We start from the raw sequence: 17,663 nt of genomic DNA, 5'->3' as shown, positions 1-17,663 counted from the left end.
TTCTATAGCGTGTTTCAGGGACTGGATATTCTCCAGCCACTGATTTACCAAGATAGTTTTCCTATCTATATTTCTGCATTGGATTAATAGTGGATTTCTAACATGATTCTAGTGATTTGTGTTTTTTTATAGAAAGGTACTTACCTTTTCAGATTTAGAGCAAAGAAGAATATTGCACCAGGCGTGGCTGGAGGGCCAATAATGCTGAAAACTACAATGAACTCTGTATAATGTTTAGTCCATTTACAGCCTGCTTTTATCCAGTAAATAAAGATTGTGGTCTCGTCCTTCTTTGGTGTCTACAAAATGGGGGACTTGTTATAAGTTGTGAAGGTTTTCCTAAAACTGAATGGAAGTCACTGGATTGGATGTGCCCCTAAGGCTGATGCCAGGGTTCCAGAGCAGATCATGCTAGGATAGCTACCAGGGCTGCTGCACAATGTTTGATCCTCAGCATCGTCTGTTGCCTCAGCTGGACGAACCCCAGGGAACAAAGCGGCATCCAGATGGACTTGGAGATGCACCAACCCCTTGGAAACAAGCGCTTGACCCAATCCCACGCCTACTGGCCTACACTAGGCACTTGTGTAACAGTGAATGATGGGACAGTGAAGTGATTGTCCCCGCCCAGTTGAACCAGCATCTCAAGGGCACCAGCATCCTCGGGACATCCCAGATGATTGATTCCATGGCACAACCGACAATAAGTTTGAGTTCAGAATTTTATTTAACAATCAGTGCATTCTGGGACTGGTTGTATCTCTCTTAACCCAGCAGAACTGAAGCTAGTACGAGACCCCACAGCAGGTACTGGCGCGCACACACTCACATCCCTCCACGCAGTACTCACTTGAAGAAGTCCTCCTTGCAGAAGACGCTCTCCCCCCTGCTGAAGCACTTCTCGGCCAGCTGCATCTGGCAGTCACTGCACTTGAGGCACTTACTGTGCCAGTGCCGGTCCAGCACCTTCAGGATGAACCGGTCCACGATGTGCTGGTTGCAGCCCGCACACAAGGGGATCTCTGGGGGCGAGAAAAGAGGACGTGCATCTTAGAACAGGAGATAACGACCACACTTCATACAGCGGCATCAATGCAGGAAAGAGGACATGTGCATCTTAGAACAGAAGATAACGACCAGACTTCATACAGCGGCATCACTGCAGGTGAGAGGACATGTGCATGTTAGAATAAGAGATAATGACCAGACTTCATACACCAGCATCAATGCAGGTGAGAGGACATGAGCATCTTAGAACAAGAGAGAACGACCAGACTTCATACAGCGGCATCACTGCAGGTGAGAGGACATGTGCATCTTACAACAAGCAGTGATGACCAGACCTCACACACTGGGATCACTGGAGAGAGGACATGTGCATCTTATAACAAGAGATAACGACCAAACTTCATACAGCGGCATCATGCAGGTGAGAGCACATGTGCACCTTAGAACAAGAGATAACGACCAAACTTCATAAAGCGGCATCACTGCATGTGAGAGGACATGTGCATCTTAGAACAAGAGATAACGATCAGACTTCATACAGCGGCATCACTGCAGGTGAGAGGACATGAGCATATTAGAACAAGCAGTAATGACCAGCCCTCACACACTGGGATCACTGGAGAGAGGACATGTGCATCCTACAACAAGCAGTGATGACCAGCCCTCACACACTGGGATCACTGGAGAGAGGACATGTGCATCCTGCAACAAGCAGTGATGACCAGCCCTCACACACTGGGATCACTGGAGAGAGGACATGTGCATCCTACAACAAGCAGTGATGACCAGCCCTCACACACTAGGATCACTGGAGGGAGGACATGTGCATCTTACAACGAACAGTAATGATCAGCCCTTACACTGGGATCACTGGAGAGAGGACATGTGCATCTTAGAACAAGAGATAACGACCGGACCTCACACAGTGGCATCACTGCAGGTGAGAGGACATGTGCATCTTGCAGCAAGCAGTAATGACCAGCCCTCACACATTGGGATCACTGGAGAGAGGACATGTGCATCTTAGAACAAGAGATAACGATCAGACTTCATACACACTGGGGTCACTGGAGGTGAGGGGACATGTGCATCTTAGAACAAGAGATAATGACAAGTCCTCACACACTGGGATCACTGGAGGTGAGGGGACATGTGCATCTTAGAAGAGTTAAAGACCAGCCTTCATACACTGGTATCACTGGAGGTGAAAGGACACGTGCATCTTACAGGATAGATAGATAGATAGACAGACAGACACAGATAGATAGATAGATAGATAGATAGATAGATAGATAGATAGATAGATAGATAGATAGATTTTGTTAGATAGACAGAGGAGAGGGCAGATGAACAGACAGTCAGACAGAGAGCTAGATGTATTTATTAATTGATTAATTGATTGTCAGTATTTAATGGAGCTGAACCTTGCCTCCCACAACGGGCCCACGGGGTATTATATAACAAGATATGCCAGAAAAAAATACATAAAACAACATCAAATGGAACATTAAACACAATATAAAAACCTGAAGCATCACCCACAGGGTTAGCTTTCAAAAAGCATATTGATTTCCTTAAAATAAGTCCCATTAAGGCTACGAAAGAAAAAAATTCGGGCATTCCCTCCAAAACAAAATCGCCCATAGACTGCACAAGTTGATAAACTTTTTCTCCCTTTGCAAAAAAAGTAACCTTGTGTAATGTAACCGAACTGGTGCTCGCATAAATAGCTATGATATCTTTGAGTCTAGCTCCATCTATATAAAACTGCAAAAAAGAAGGGAAAAAAAGCATTCGCAGTGCAATGGGTCTTGTATTTGCTCGAGTTAGAGCTATTAGCATTGAAAATTCCTAACTGGACTTTTCTTGCCAGTTGAATTGAAAATGAAAAGTAAAACAGTTGACATAAGCAAGCCGATTCAAAGCGCCATGGCTGCCATAAACGTGAAGGAGAGACATAAAAGGAAAAAGAAGTTTGCTCACAGTCAAACGTATCGGCAATCGTGCAATTAGCCATGTAACAGGGGCAGTCTGCAAGGCGGTAACAAAACCTCCCCAAGGAGGGAAAACGTAAAGCATTTACCAATGATAACAAAGGATTGATTTTGAAAGGCAAGTCCAGGAACGAGTGAAAGTGGTGGGCGTGGTTAAAAACCCACAATAATAACAACAGGTCAAAGCCCTTGCGTGCTCGACCTAAAAAGAAGATACATCACCAAAGGCCGGTCACATCTACCTGAACCATTCTACAACTGAAATTAAACTTCTCACTAGCCTCTTAATGCGTTAGGTGACAGCAATTATCATTTTCGATATTGTAATAGATCTGTGTGGAGATAAAATCCTACATGCCATGCTGAATCTCTAGATAAACAAAGGAGCATGTAGGCACGCCGGGGCGCATGCGACCGCAATCACATATACATGTCCACAATCTATGGGTTCGGGGTGGGTAGATATGAGGATACACATTACCAAAATTAACACCGAAACAAAGGAATACGTCAATATGTCCTTATAAAATGTAACCACAGTAATAACACATGATAATAGTTAAAATAAGGTAAATCGCCAAATTATATCTCAACCTTCCTGGAGTTAGTATTAATACCTGGGAGCAGAGGATCAAGGGAGGATGTGAACATATGTTTTGCTACATTACAACCCCCTGCATACACTGAGGAGAATCTATGGTAATTACCCGTCAACTATAGCTACAATTGGAAAATGACGACTGCATGCAGCTGCCACCCTGATTTTTATATCAATAATACAGTTTATTGTTTACGACAAGATTTAGAACTGAATATGTATTATGTTTACTCGAAAAGTATTTCCCTGTTTCTGGACATATTTTTGATGAGGTTCTGGGACTTCGACTTCGACCCATCTGGTGCGTTCGCGATGATGTTGGGCACTCGGGAGCCCTCTGTGATAATACCATTCAGAGGTCAGCCCCAGGGCCGGCTTTAGGGTTGTGCGTTCAGTGCAGCCGCACCTGGTGCTGTGCTGGGGGGTGCTATGTTTAGATATAACATATGGGTTTAAAAGCACCCACTGCAGTGTTCCTTGTGTGTCCAGCAGTTTTCATGCAATACATTCAAAATGTCAAGATAACTCTGGTGATTAATGTTATTGCTGAAGAGCGATCGAGGAGCCTTGTCTAGGGGCACTTTTCACTCATCATAAAGTAGCACAGAGGGTTAATGAGTCTGTTGCAAAGATCCTGTACCTTGCAGATCACAGAGCTGTATTTTATGTGGATATCTCAGTGGGCTAGGGTCGCTGCGTTTGGTACAGGGATCCTTTGGTTACTTGCAGTTCATAAATTACAATCATAATATATTTCAGTGACCTATGAACTGTCATCACAGGGCTCCATGCAAACTGCAGGGTATTGGTTAGGACGTTTTGCCCAGTCTTTCATTATCTTAATGCTGCTAAAATGGGTTTATTCAGATAGAAATACATTTTAATTAGTAAAGCAACCACTGTGGTTCATTTTAGATCCTGTGGTTGAACTTCTTCAGAACAACCACTCTTAAAATATACTGCCTTCTAGTGAGGATGACGTGATCCGTATACCCTGAAATCCAATGATTTTATGTAACATTTCCTCTAGACTGAGTTACACATGTATAAGTCATTGTCTTGGTATATTGTGCATGTGATGGAAAGTGCTTTGATACCCTTCATTGGTATGAGTAGCGCTATAAAACAAATGAAGTGCATGTGAAAGAGCAGCTACGGAGAGGCGAGGGGCACTGCTGGAAGGTGGTAGTGAGGGAATCCGTGGCGAAGGAGGGCCGTAGAGTGCACCAAAAAGGTTGTTGCACCGGGCGCAGCAATGCTAATGCCGGACCTGTCTGCGCTGCACCAGGCTGAGCCATATCTAACCACATATCACTGCCCAGAACCACAGCTCTATCCAAACACAACCGTATCTACACCAACATTTCTGCCCGCAATTATAAAGCAGAAAGAGGGAGGTTTTAAACAGTAATCTGGGGATTTATTTTCTCCATTGACTTGTATTGAAATGGGAACGATTTCAGGTGGAAGAAAGCTAAATGAAAGTCACTTTTTACTTTTAAAAAATCAGGAGCCTCATGTGTGCATTGATCCAGTACCACAGCACTGCAAAGCAGCTATGGGCCAAGGGCAGCCTTAGCTACACCAAGTACTACTGTGCGATACTGCAGCCGCACACCTTTGCTAAGGTGTTTAACTGCACAGTACCGCAGCCCTCCCTCAGGCCAAGTCGTATCTGCATCATGTAACCCTCCTCTGTACCTCAGGCCTGGGTCCGGCCAAGCCATAACTGCTTCATATAACGTTGCAGACAGCTCAGCCCTAGGCCAGGCAAAACCATAACCACACCGGTGTATCTCTGCTTGGCAATGCAACCCTCCCCCAGGCCAAGCCATAACTGCACCATGTAACCCTGACCGGTACTGCAGCCCTGGGACCAGCAGAGCCAAACCTGCTTCAAGAAGCATTGCAGGCACTTCAGCCCTGTCCCAGCTCAACCATAACTACGCAGTGTATCACTGTAGCCCTCACCCAGTCCAAGCCATTACTACTCCATGTCACCCTGAATGGTACTGCAGCCCTGGGACCAGCTGAGCCAAATCTGCTTCATGAAGCACTGCAGGCACCTCAGCCCTGGGCCAGACTCAACCATAACCATACCGTGAATCACTGCTTGGCAATGCAACCCTCCCCCAGGCCAAGCCATAACTACACCATGTAACCCTGAATGTTACTGCTGCCCTGGTCCCAGCTGAGCCAAACCTGCTTCATGTTAATGAGGGGCAGGCACCTCAGCCCTGGGCCAGGCTCAACCATAACCACACCAGTGTATCTCTGCTTGGTAATTCATCCCTCCCCCAGGCCAAGCCATAACTACACCGTGTAACCCTGAACGGTACTGCAGCCCTGGACCCAGCTGAGCCAAACCTGCTTCATGCTGCACCATGTATCACGGCACCGTACTGTATCCCTCCCCCAGGACAAGCCATAGCTACACCATGCATCACTGCTTGGCAATGCAACCCTCCCCAATGCCAAACAATAACCACATCATGTAACACTGCACCGTACCATAGCCCTCCCCCAGGCCAAGCCATAACCGCACCGTGTATCACTGAACCGTATCACAGCCCTCCTCCAGGACAAGCCATAACTACACCATGCATCACTGCACCACACCATAGACCTCCCCCAGGCCAAACCATAAACACATCGTGTACCACTGAACCGTACCGTAGCCCTCCCACAGGCCAAGCCATAACTACACTGTGTATCACTGAACCGTATCACAGCCCTCCTCCAGGACAAGCCATAACTACACCATGCATCACTGCACCGCACCATAGACCTCCCCAGGCCAAACCATAAACACATCGTGTAACACTGCACCGTACCGTAGCCCTCCCACAGGCCAAGCCATAACTACACTGTGTATCACTGCACCGTACGGTAGCCCTCCCCTAGGCCAAGCCATAACTGCACCGTGTATCACTTCACCGTACCGTAGCCCTCCCACAGGCCAAGCCATAACTACACTGTGTATCACTGCACCGTACGGTAGCCCTCCCCTAGGCCAAGCAATAACTTCACCGTGTATCACTGCACTGTACCGTAGCCCTCACCCAGTACAAGCCATAGCCACACCATGTAGCACTGCACTGTGCCATAGCCCTCCCCAAGGACAAGCCATAACTGCACCATGTACCACTGCACCGTACTGTAGCCCTCCCCCAGGACAAGCCACAACTGCACTGTGTATCACTGAAGGAATTTATGGGCCTGAATGAAGCTCAGTGACAACCATTTATTATTATTATTATTATTATTATTATTATTATTATTATTATTATTATTATTATTGTTGTTGTTGTTATTATTATATGAGATAAAGTACCCAGTACTATTAATTACAATCACACTGTCAGTCACTGAGGACCCTACATGCACACAAGCATACATACAAGTGAGATGAGTTTCTTTAAAATGTCACAGTTGTCTGAGTTGCGTTGTAATATCACAATAACACATGACAGGTAGTCCTTTATTCCATATAATACGTGGTGACGTCATTCATCGACTCCCAAAGCTCTTTGTATCATTGCTCACTTGCTCCTTCTTGGGGAGGGGATGCTGTGTTCGCAAAGTAGTGAAATGAATGTGAAGGCCGTATTGTGCGCAACATAAAATAGGTATCAATGTGTATTTTATTTTAAGTTTTAAAAGTGCTATAGTTCAAAATGTGTGATACAGCGCAAACAAAGTCTGACTTTCTTATAACAAACTCTAGCAGTGAAGTGAACACACTTTCATGAACGTCTTTTTCTAAGGATTTCGAAATTTCACTGATCAGAGTCCAGAAGCTAAAGAAGAAAAGCTGCCTGTCTCTCACAATTTAAAGGGAAAGTGTAATTATGCTCTATGGACGGCTTTTCTGCTCGGCTGACCATTGGCAACAGCTAATGTGACGTCACAACTCAACTGTAATAACTTGTTTCAGTGGAGTAACAATCTCACGTTTGTGTTAGAAGTGGATAGTGATCTCATAGCCATATTGTAATAAGTGTATTTGAGGCATGTTTTATAGTTATTATAGCCTTCCAAGTATAACAGTGATATAGCTCTGACCATAGACAAAATTCTCACCACAAACTGAAATGGCTCTTAAAATATATTTTTGTTCTTTAATTATAAGTGTTGATATAATCAAAATTCATATAATTCCTCTCTACGCCAAGGAGATTTTGTACAATACTGAACACAGATTAATAATATGGAGATGCTCATTTTATCAACCTAGAAAGGATGAACAGCTAACTGTGTCCTTCTGAAATCAGAACTGTGGTTTACAGATTAAAGCCATAATTCTACAGATTGTGCATTACTCGCAGAGCAATGTATCAGCCACAGGAGCCAGGTGTTCTCCCTGCTCATCCTTCTGGTATCTCAATGCACTCTCTCTGCTCTCTCTGATCAATCCATTAGTTATTTATCAATCAATTTCTTATGCTTTATTAATGTAATGTTTTATAGTGAGTTTGTGACTTCAGTTGTGTCTAAAACCAAATCAGCCGCTATGGATATATACATTTTATTGCCTGAATTGCTGCATATTTTTAATTGAGGTTAATTATCTAGTTTTTTTTTCTCACCATGTTGTTATTTCTTGCCACTAACAAGAACATGCTCATGTCAGAACGTGACCAAAGTAGTTGGAAGCCAGGTGAAGGGGAGGAAAGTGCTCTGTCCATTGTCCTCTGCTCACTGCCTTTATGGATAACAGGAGTTCAGTCAAATGCCAGAACACCTTTGTATGATATGTTTTATATTTTGAAATCTGTATGTATTTCTTTGAGATTTTTATAGAGCTCTGCCTCTCTCCTTTTCGTTATTTCGAAGGCTGAGTGAATGCGGAAAGAGGCAGCTAGAGTCACGTTGCTGTCGGGGTTTGGGGGTGCCTGGACAAGTTAGCTGTGGTTGAGACAAACACTGAGCTGCAGGGATGGACTCAGATTACTTTCTCCCTTTCCAATCTAGGAAGTGAACTCAGTACTGATACATACTGAAAGTGCTGCCTGGCCTGCCTGGAGACAAGATGGATGCTTAGAGCAGCGTGGGGTGACGGAAGAGTACGTCAGCAGAAGGAAGCGGTATAGAAATATAAAAGCACAGCTCAGCTGCCTGGTAGCAAAGGGCAATCCATCAGCAACCCTGCGTGTGTCAACTCTGAAAGCATCTCTGTGCTGAGCCCCTTTGTCCCTGAATCCAGGTGTGTACCTCAGGCCTCCAGCTGGACATCACGGTTACTCAGTCCTCCTCTCTAGCCTGGCCTTACATCAGTAAGGTTGCTAGGTGGGGGTTGCCGAGCAGGACCCCACAAATAACATTAAATGTATATGCAGCATTTGCTGTGATACTTGGCTTTGAAGTGCATGAGTCCTTTGTGCTGCCTGCGTGTGTCTCCTGGCTTTATGGGGTTCACCAACAAGAAAAGAGGACAGCCAAAATCAGTGGCTTCGCCCTTAAGTGCCCCTCAAATGATGTGGCACTGAAAACTGAACGAACGATGAATTATGCAATGTTGCCATTTTTTATTTAGTTGTTCCAGTCCAAGGATTCCAGCGTGAGGGCGAGAACTGGAGGATATCTGGCCGCCTCCTCTGTGCTGTGGTCAACCTCTGTGCTGTGGTCAACTCATGTGTGGTGCCCTAACCCGGTGGTGCCACCTGGCTTGTACACGGATCGTCTGGCAGTGGTTATTCTGTCCCGATTGGGCGAGGAGCTTGTGATCCGGCCCAAGGAGGTCCAGAAGAGGTGTCTTGGAGCATGGCTACCTTGGTGAGGCTGTTGTGTGGTGCACAAACTTCTTTCCATATCACCACACCGTCAGAGCGCCACCATTCCGCCAGCCAGAGCTGTCCTGCTGACTGTGCAGCCACTCTGCTCCTAGTGAGCAGATGCACACTGAAAGTGAGTGGGGCAGTGAGTCAAACTGCAAGCCTCATGTTAATTATACGTCATGTTTGAGTACGAAAACGAACACTTGCTTTCTCCATCACTGTGTCCAAACCAGCAGCAATTAACTGTGAAAGTTTCCTAATCTTGTGCCACATAAGGTGGGGTGAGTTTGGGGGCTCGTGAAACCCTACATTAGGGGCAGGTACATGGTGATAACTAGTTGTGGACGACTGCAGGAAGGGACTGCTGTAGTGAGTTCAGACACACTGTCCCTAAGAACGTTAATGCAGGGGGTCTTGGGGAATCTGGTTACTTCTTCGTTGTGTAGCTGCATTGTGTATACAAGTATGTGCTTGTATCCCAGGGAGGCTCAGAATTCAGTGTTATTAACAATACACCACGTGCATCAAGTATGTGTACACGTTACTTTCACTTTCTAAGGAAGCACTTGATGCGCGTGGTGTATTGTTAATAACACTGAATTCTGAGCCTCCCTGGGTGAGACTCCCTGGGTGAGACTCAGAGTGCTTTGCCTCAATACGCCACAGGGCGGATGTTGTGCTCGCTTTTCGTTGCAGTACTAAGATGGCGCCTGGACATGCGCAGTCAATTACTCTAGTTGTCACAGCTGGAACCCAGTGACCCTTAAATGACTCTACATCCTTAGGGCCAGGCCCACAATATCGTTATAAATGATACATTTGAATACAGTTTTCAGGCTTCAAACTCGCTTTCTCCTGCTTTTGGGGTACATTTCCAGCTTTCTGAGGATTCCCACAGAACGAATCCATAAAATGATCTACCACATGAGTGATCTGCATTGGCACATGTATTTTTTCCTCAACACTGAAAATAGCATTCCACGTGGTGAACCTTTTCCAACATCACACTGAAGATGAAGTTTGCGGGTTCCCTCCCTATTTCCTTCACGGATGGTCCTTGCCTTGATTTTATCCCAAGTGGCTTTATGAGTTTTTTCATGATGAGACTTATTATGCAAAATGGCTGTGAACATACACCAAGGTAAAAATATGTGTGCTCACTTGCAAGGACACTCTGTCGACCAATGCACCTTTTCGGACACCTTGGGGCCTGTTTATCATATTGTTATGTCGCTCATGTGCCACTTAAGGTAGCGCAAGGGCGACGCAAAACCTAGATTGATATTTACCAAGCCATGAAAGGCCATCTTGCCTGGCCCTGCGTGGCTCGGTAAATCTCTACTAACCAGTGCTTAATTTGTGCTTGATGTTTCCAGTGCGGAGCACCGGCACTTATTTTTGAGGGCCGGGGATTATTCTTCTGCCCCCAGCACTTGCTGCAAGCAAAAGGCACATATGAGAAAGTGAGAAAGGCAGAGGAAGAGAAAAACGAAAAAGCATCACAATGGAAGAAAGAAGACAGCTGCAAGAGTGAGCTGGACGGGCAGGGAGTGGCTGTAAATGGACTGAAGAGGCCCGAGATTGCTTCAGGACTACGCTGACTCAGTATTCCGTGCTCGCACATTTAATTGCAGCAGCTGCACGTTTAAGAGGAGGGCTTTGAGCACCGGCACATTTTTATTTACAAATTAAGCACTGCTACTAAAGCAAGGCAGCGCAAACCACTGCCTTGCGTTACTCTGCCCCAGGGTGGTGTTCCATGGGCGGAGAGTCGGTGTTCAAAACTGGAATCTGTCAAAACGCTACGCTTCCCCAGGTGAGGAGTAACTAGTACAAATCTCATTATTTCTCCTCGTTGTTTCCTCGTTCTGAGAGTGCTGTATTCTGCAGCACACTTGCAAAGAGGAAGAAGCCTCAAAGAATTGTTTTTGTGCAGGAAGGTGGCCCTTCTGTATACAACAATCTTGCCTGTAACGAAAGCACCCTTGCGCAATCATGGTGCAAAGGTGCCTGTTTTGGTGCTGGGCAGCAGTTTGTGCGCTAGTGCGCTCAGAGGACAGATCTGTTCCATATCTTAATCAATCTAGCGCATTTCTGCCCTCTCCCTGTCATGCAGCGTAGGAAAGGTGTCTTGCAGCGTTGCGTGAAATAATGATAAGTATGTCCCTTTATCCTTAACTTGTGAGAGTGAAAAGTCTTCCTTCATACTGGCAGAGGTCCGCCATAGTCAATACACTTTGTTCTTTGAATATTCCATTAAAAACACATACATATTTCCAAATACGTGTTGGATTTTGGAAAATAATATTTGTAAGGAAAAGGAAACTGGATAAATCAAAAATGGAAATAGAAATTCTCCAGAGACATAAAAAGAACAAAACAAACACACAAGGTGAGTGAAAATAATGGGGATTACATTTCCTTACCAAACTCTAAAAAGAAGTTTGAGAAGAACGAAATCAATTTCTACAACTAATAATCCAAATTCGGGACGGATGACAAAAAATAGTTAATCTGGTGCCACCTTTGGTGGAAAATTAGTTAAATATATTTTTTAAACCGTTCAATAGCCCAGTTTATACATTCTAAAAGTGTTGGGTTAAAAAAACTATTTCAATTGGGAACATTCCAATCAAAAACGAATAATTTGGAAACTTATTTTCCTTTTACCAGCCTGATTTTAACTAAACTTTCAATAAAACGGTGTCTTTTAAGCTAGTTGAAGTAAATGATGTCATAGTGACAGGGTGATGCTGTAGTCCTGCCAGGCTAGATGTAAAGTACGACCATCAAGGACACTACACAAACCTTTATAATAATGTGTTTTTCATATATTTGACTCAGGTGACCTCGCACAAAGATTACTTGTGTCAGTGTGCACCTGGCTGCACAGCCCCATGTCACCTAATTTCCTGTCCTCCGTTTTGGTACTTTAGTCCAATTAGGTGAATTGGTGTGCACCAAACCTACAGCTCCCAGAATTCATCTGTCAGGAGAACAAAAGAATATTCGCCACACGGCAGTAACATTTCCCCCCATCACTCTGGCAAGTAATCACAACGAGGTAGCACAAGGGTGACCAGAATTTTAAAGCTAAAATCCGAGGCATTTCACAAAAACAGAAGGACTACCATTTTACTTCAACCCAGCGCACAGAATGACAGCATAGAATAACGGGAGAGGCCCTAATAACTTAAATAAAATGCAATTCTTAAAGCCAGTATAATTCCTGTTAATTAAATTGCTTTCCAATAACACCTATTGAGTATCTCCATTTTTTAAAACAACAAAAAAATAACTTCCCACCGTTTTCCGGCGACTCCCTTTAAAAACCGGGACATGACTAAATTTCCCGAAATCTGCCGGGACAGCTGGTGAAAAACCGGGACTTGGCAAATCCTGGCCGTCTGGTCACCCTATGTTGGTTGTATCGAAATGAGTCAAGATACAACTCCCACAATGCATTAGTTTGCACATGTATTTGGTACTTTAAAGGATAAGAGTCCCCTGGACTGCAGCCTGCATCGAATAGCGCCTTCTTTCATTCCCGGCATCATCCTCTACCGGTGCGCTATATTCTGGAAGAATCACAAGACGTTTCTTTTTCAAATAGAAATGTTTAAATCTTACAAATACAATGTTTAACATAATATAACTGTGAGTCGTTCCTCCGCCAGTGATTAAATGTTCACTCAGTGCTACTGAGGTTTGCGCTGATTTGAAAAAATCAGAATTTCATCAAGAATCCCTGCGAATAAAATCTCTTCCTTTCAGTTAAATTGGCAAAACGTGGATGCCTGCAATGCAGGTTAAATCAAACAAATTCGAAGGATAAAGGGAATGAGGCGGCGGGAGAGAGATATTGAGCAAGAGAGAGGAAAAGAGGGATGAGGGAGGAAGGAAGGTGAGAGGAAATATATAAAAATGTATACAGAAATGTATAATCAGCAAAGAATAAAAACGGAAGAACGAAAAAACAAAAAATAATGAACCGACAGAATGAACGCGTTAGAGAGAAAAAACTAGAGAAAGAAGAGACGAGGGAAGCGCAGAGGAACAACAAGAAAAACAATAATAGAGAAATAAAGAAAGAATCCGTTGAAAAAAGAGGGCGGATAGAATAAAAACACAAAACGTTGCAGAAAAATGAAAGGACATAAAAGAATAAAGGAAGAAGACCAAGACAAAAAGAAATAAAGAAAGAAGGAAGGAAATAAATAGTTAAATGTAACAAAGAAGCGTACGACAGACAGAATCTGAACGGAGATTTAACTAAAGAAGAAATGAAGAAAGGGATGTGAACGAAAGAGAACAAGGGTCACGGGGGGCGCGTGGGAGGAAAGAAGAATGGAAAGAGCGAAAAAGAGGAGACAGGAGGAACAAAAGGTGACAGATGGAGAGAAGGAAAGGGGAAAACAAAGTTAAAATTAAAAAAACAACGCAAAACTAAACCCAGGTCCGCGCAGCACCTGTGGGTGGAGAAAGGGTCTGTTTCCCCACAGCGGTGGTCCCACCCCACTCCCCTCCCCTCCCTTCCAATGCCGGCGGACCGCACAGGAGCCACGGAGCCACGTGCGCTGCCTCAGCCAATCACGAGAGAGGAGACCCTGGGGTCTGTCGCGAGAAACACCTGTCTCCAGGCTTCGTGGTGGATACAAAATCACATATACAACTTTAAACGGATCAAAGTTATGTATCCTTTAGCACAACACACAAAAGGCTTTTAACTACCTATACAGTTTATACGGAAAATAAAGGTAGACTTGGGCAAGTGCTGTCGTAATGAGCTCTAACGACGTGCCAGTGTCACGAACAGCTGTTCGGTTACCACCAAAAGGTGGCAGCGACTGTGATGTCACTGGTCTGTACCCTTTAGGGACATCAGTTTATTAAACTACTGCAGTGTTCGAGAATCCTGTTGTGATGTCGCTGAAACATATTGTGCTGCTGTTGACCTGTATCACATTACTGAAACTATTGTGATGCTCTTGAGTCATATTGCGATATTATTGAAAGTTATTGAACTCTGGTGTGATGTCACCGAAAGCTATGGCAATCCTGGTAAATCCTATTGTGATGTTTAAAGATATAGTGGTGTTATTAAGCTCAGTTGTGATGTCACTGAGAGCTGTTACAATGTTATTGAAGTCTGATACGATGTCAATGACAGACGTTGACTTGTCGTGAAATCTTCCGAACTTCTGTGATGTCACGGAAACCTATTGTGATGACAGTGACGTCTATTGTGACGTCAGTCACAGCTGCTGTAGAGTTATGGAACTCTATGCTGATGTCACTGAAAACTATTGCAATGTTATTGAAATCTGCTGTTATGTGAATGAAAGACATTGAGATGTCATTGAAATCTTCTGTGATGTCATAGAAAGCTATTATGATGATATTGACGTCTCTTGTGACGTCACTGACAGCCACTGTAACGTTATGTAACTCTATGTTGTGTCACTGAAAGCTATTACAGCGTCACAAATGAACTTTTATAACCATCTCCAGTGGCTGTCGCAGAGGAAGAGCTATCGTGATGTTATTAAACTCTAGTGCGATGTCACTGATACTGTGATGTCGCCGAGAGCTGTTACAATATCTTCAAACTCTGTTGATACGTTCTGACGTGCCTGTATGTGTGCGGCCCAAGTCCTGCAAGTTTCCCCAATTCTGGCTTCTGTTCGGAACACCTTTTCACTTGGTCAGAGCTATGAGGTGTGTAATGACATTTTCTCCTGATAAATTCCAGGGTCAAACCTGCCCACATTTAGCGAAGGAAAAGTACCGAAAAAAGTCAAAAAATATGCCATTGGGTGCTAAAAACCGATTCCGCATCTTATGGCTCATTTTCCTGTTGACAACTCGGAATGTGGGGTATTTACCACAGATAGTAAATGCCTCAGTCTGGAGCAGTGGTATTTACCGCATGCGGGAATACCCGGGTCCTGGGCTTTGGGATTCCAGTAGGTATCTCTCCACACATTATCTCCAACCTTTACAAGCTACAGTCCTCGGAATGGGGAATAACTAGGTGGACCCAATAATACCAGGAGAACATTTACATGATTCCCTGATTTCAGGAAACCGTTCCACTTATGTTTGGTATTAGCTTTGAGGAGGCGGTAAATGTTAGCCGGGGGGGTGCAAAGGTGCTTGCCGAGGACATCCTAGACAGGGGGAGCTGTGGCTTGGGTGGGGGTGTACTGCCTCGTCTCCCTTTGGTGCTGGATCAGGGCGCTGCCTTCAGCCTCACCCCATCTCCACTGCTCTTTCACTGGGTGCCCTTGGCTCACGCGGGCACCCCGGGCCCTAGCGCCAGGAAGCACAATGAGCTCCTACCACCTACCTTGGGAGTTTAAACAACAGCTGTAACTAGGGTGCAATGTTTCACCCACAACCCTGGGCTCTGATCCCATGATTGACAGCCCCAAATCAGACACTCTCTCACGTAAACACAGTCACCTGTAAACACGTACACAACATACATTTTAAAGCATTTTTTTTACTTACCTCAGATACCAGGATAAGTCCTAGCTCAGCCACATTTCTATTAAAATAATAGTGAAAAATGTAGTTTTCTTCACTATTACTGTAATAAAAGCTTCATAGAAAACAAGGCGAATGGCACCTCGTGGGACATCCATAGAGAGGAGCTATGGAGGAGCTGCTGCTCCATTCTAGGCACTGAACTTGCCCCCTTGAGCCCAGGGGTCGCATAGCAGTGCCAGGGGTCGCAAGGGGTAAGACAGGGGTCGCAGCTGCCTCTTTAATCCACTCTCTGCCCTTCAGCTCACTCTTGCAGATTTCTGCTTTCTCCCCTTGTGACGCTTTTTCGTTTTTCTCATCCTCTCCGCGTTTCCTCTATGTGTCTTTTGCTCGCAGCAAATGCTTGAGGCAAAAGAATAAGTTCCAACCCTCTAAAATATCTGCCGGTGTTCAGCACCAGAAACAAGCACAAATTAAGCATGGTGTGTGCCCTCTCCCTCAAAAGACTTTGATCAAGTGATCACACTCTGTTTTCCCAACAGACACATGGCACAGCCAGGCCTGGACTGGCCATTCCATCACTCGGGTAAAGCGCCCCCGCCAAAGTGGGGGGGAGCGGCCCGTTAGGAGCCGGGGGCTACGAGGCCCGGCACTCCTCACGGGTGCGCACCTATGGTGCGCAGGTGGCCGGGGGGACTTCCGCCCCCAGGCCTCACGAGGCCTGGGGGCGGAAGTCTCCCTGGGAGCAAATGTTGGGTCCACGTTGGTCCCCAACTGGTTTCGGCCGCCGCTGACTGGTGGGGGGCTATTTAATGCCCCCCCCAAGAAGGCAAGCCCTTCTTTACCTTTCTGCGGCTGCCGGACGTAAGCGGGGTCCCGCGTTTAACTGCAGCTTCACCTACGTTCGTCGATCCGGTTGTTCCTGCGAAGTCCTAGCTGGCGGAGTTGCAAGGAGCATTCCGCAGTTGGGGCCAGTGGGGATTTTTTGGAGCGGTTGTCGGCGGGAGCGTGTGGGGAGTTGCCGGCAGAGGAGAGAAGGCGTCGGGAGATCGGGCGCTCAGGTCATCGCAAAATCAAGGAGGAAGCTGTAAGTATAAGCTGGGGGGCTCGTGTTACGTCGTAGATTCATGTGGTAGTTCCGGGGGCTTGCGTGTCAATCTTCTGTGTTGGGGTTTTAATTTTGTACTCAATCCTGTGCGCACATCCCGCGTCGAGGGGGGGCTGTTTTAGCATTTACCTCCGCATTTTCAAAGGCGTGGGAGGGTTTCCTAGCGCAAGGTCCAGTCGCTTCTGGTTATAGCCACAACAGTACTTGTGTGTAGCTTGTTTCTAATTTGCAGAGGGACAAGCGCGCCGCGCGTTCAATTAATTTTAAAATTGTTTGCATCTTTCTGTGAGCTTGCTTTAGTCAACTAAATGCGCACTGGTGGCCGGGCTGAATTTTGTTAATGCTTACTGTGGCTCATTCCTAGTGCACACTTCTTACATGTTGGATCACTGCTTTTTAGGCACTAGCAGTTACCTCTACACATTGTTTACTGTCCTATTTTGAACGCGGATAGTCGTTGTTGAATTTGGCCCAGCATCTCGGTGCTGCCTCATAGAATTGTATTTCGCACTCCTCCTTCCCGCTTCATGGCCTGGCTGATCTTGGCTGGGGCAGGTCGTGATCATTTTGGTCCTTAATTAATTGGTTAACAGTATTGTATTCATTTTGTTACAGGTTCACCAATAACGCAATAAAAAAAAAAAGGAATATATGTGTGTGCATATGTAAGTGTAGATATATATAGAAGG

General features: G+C 45.2%; 1 protein-coding gene across 1 annotated transcript in view; it reads right to left on the bottom strand.

The window, feature by feature from the left end:
• The window catches only part of LHX3 (LIM homeobox 3), an 87,473-nt gene that overhangs the window by 32,777 nt on the left and 37,033 nt on the right, over positions 1-17,663 (bottom strand). The window contains exon 2 of the mRNA XM_069241629.1: positions 851-1,022. Within this exon, the coding sequence (XP_069097730.1) occupies positions 851-1,022 (172 nt within the window). The remainder of the gene's footprint in view (positions 1-850; positions 1,023-17,663) is intronic.

This window comes from Pleurodeles waltl, chromosome 6 (genome assembly GCF_031143425.1).
Source record: "Pleurodeles waltl isolate 20211129_DDA chromosome 6, aPleWal1.hap1.20221129, whole genome shotgun sequence".
NCBI classification, from domain to species: Eukaryota; Metazoa; Chordata; class Amphibia; order Caudata; family Salamandridae; genus Pleurodeles; species Pleurodeles waltl.
The sequence above is the reverse complement of the archived record's forward strand: the minus strand, read 5'-3'. Positions and strand labels throughout refer to the sequence as shown.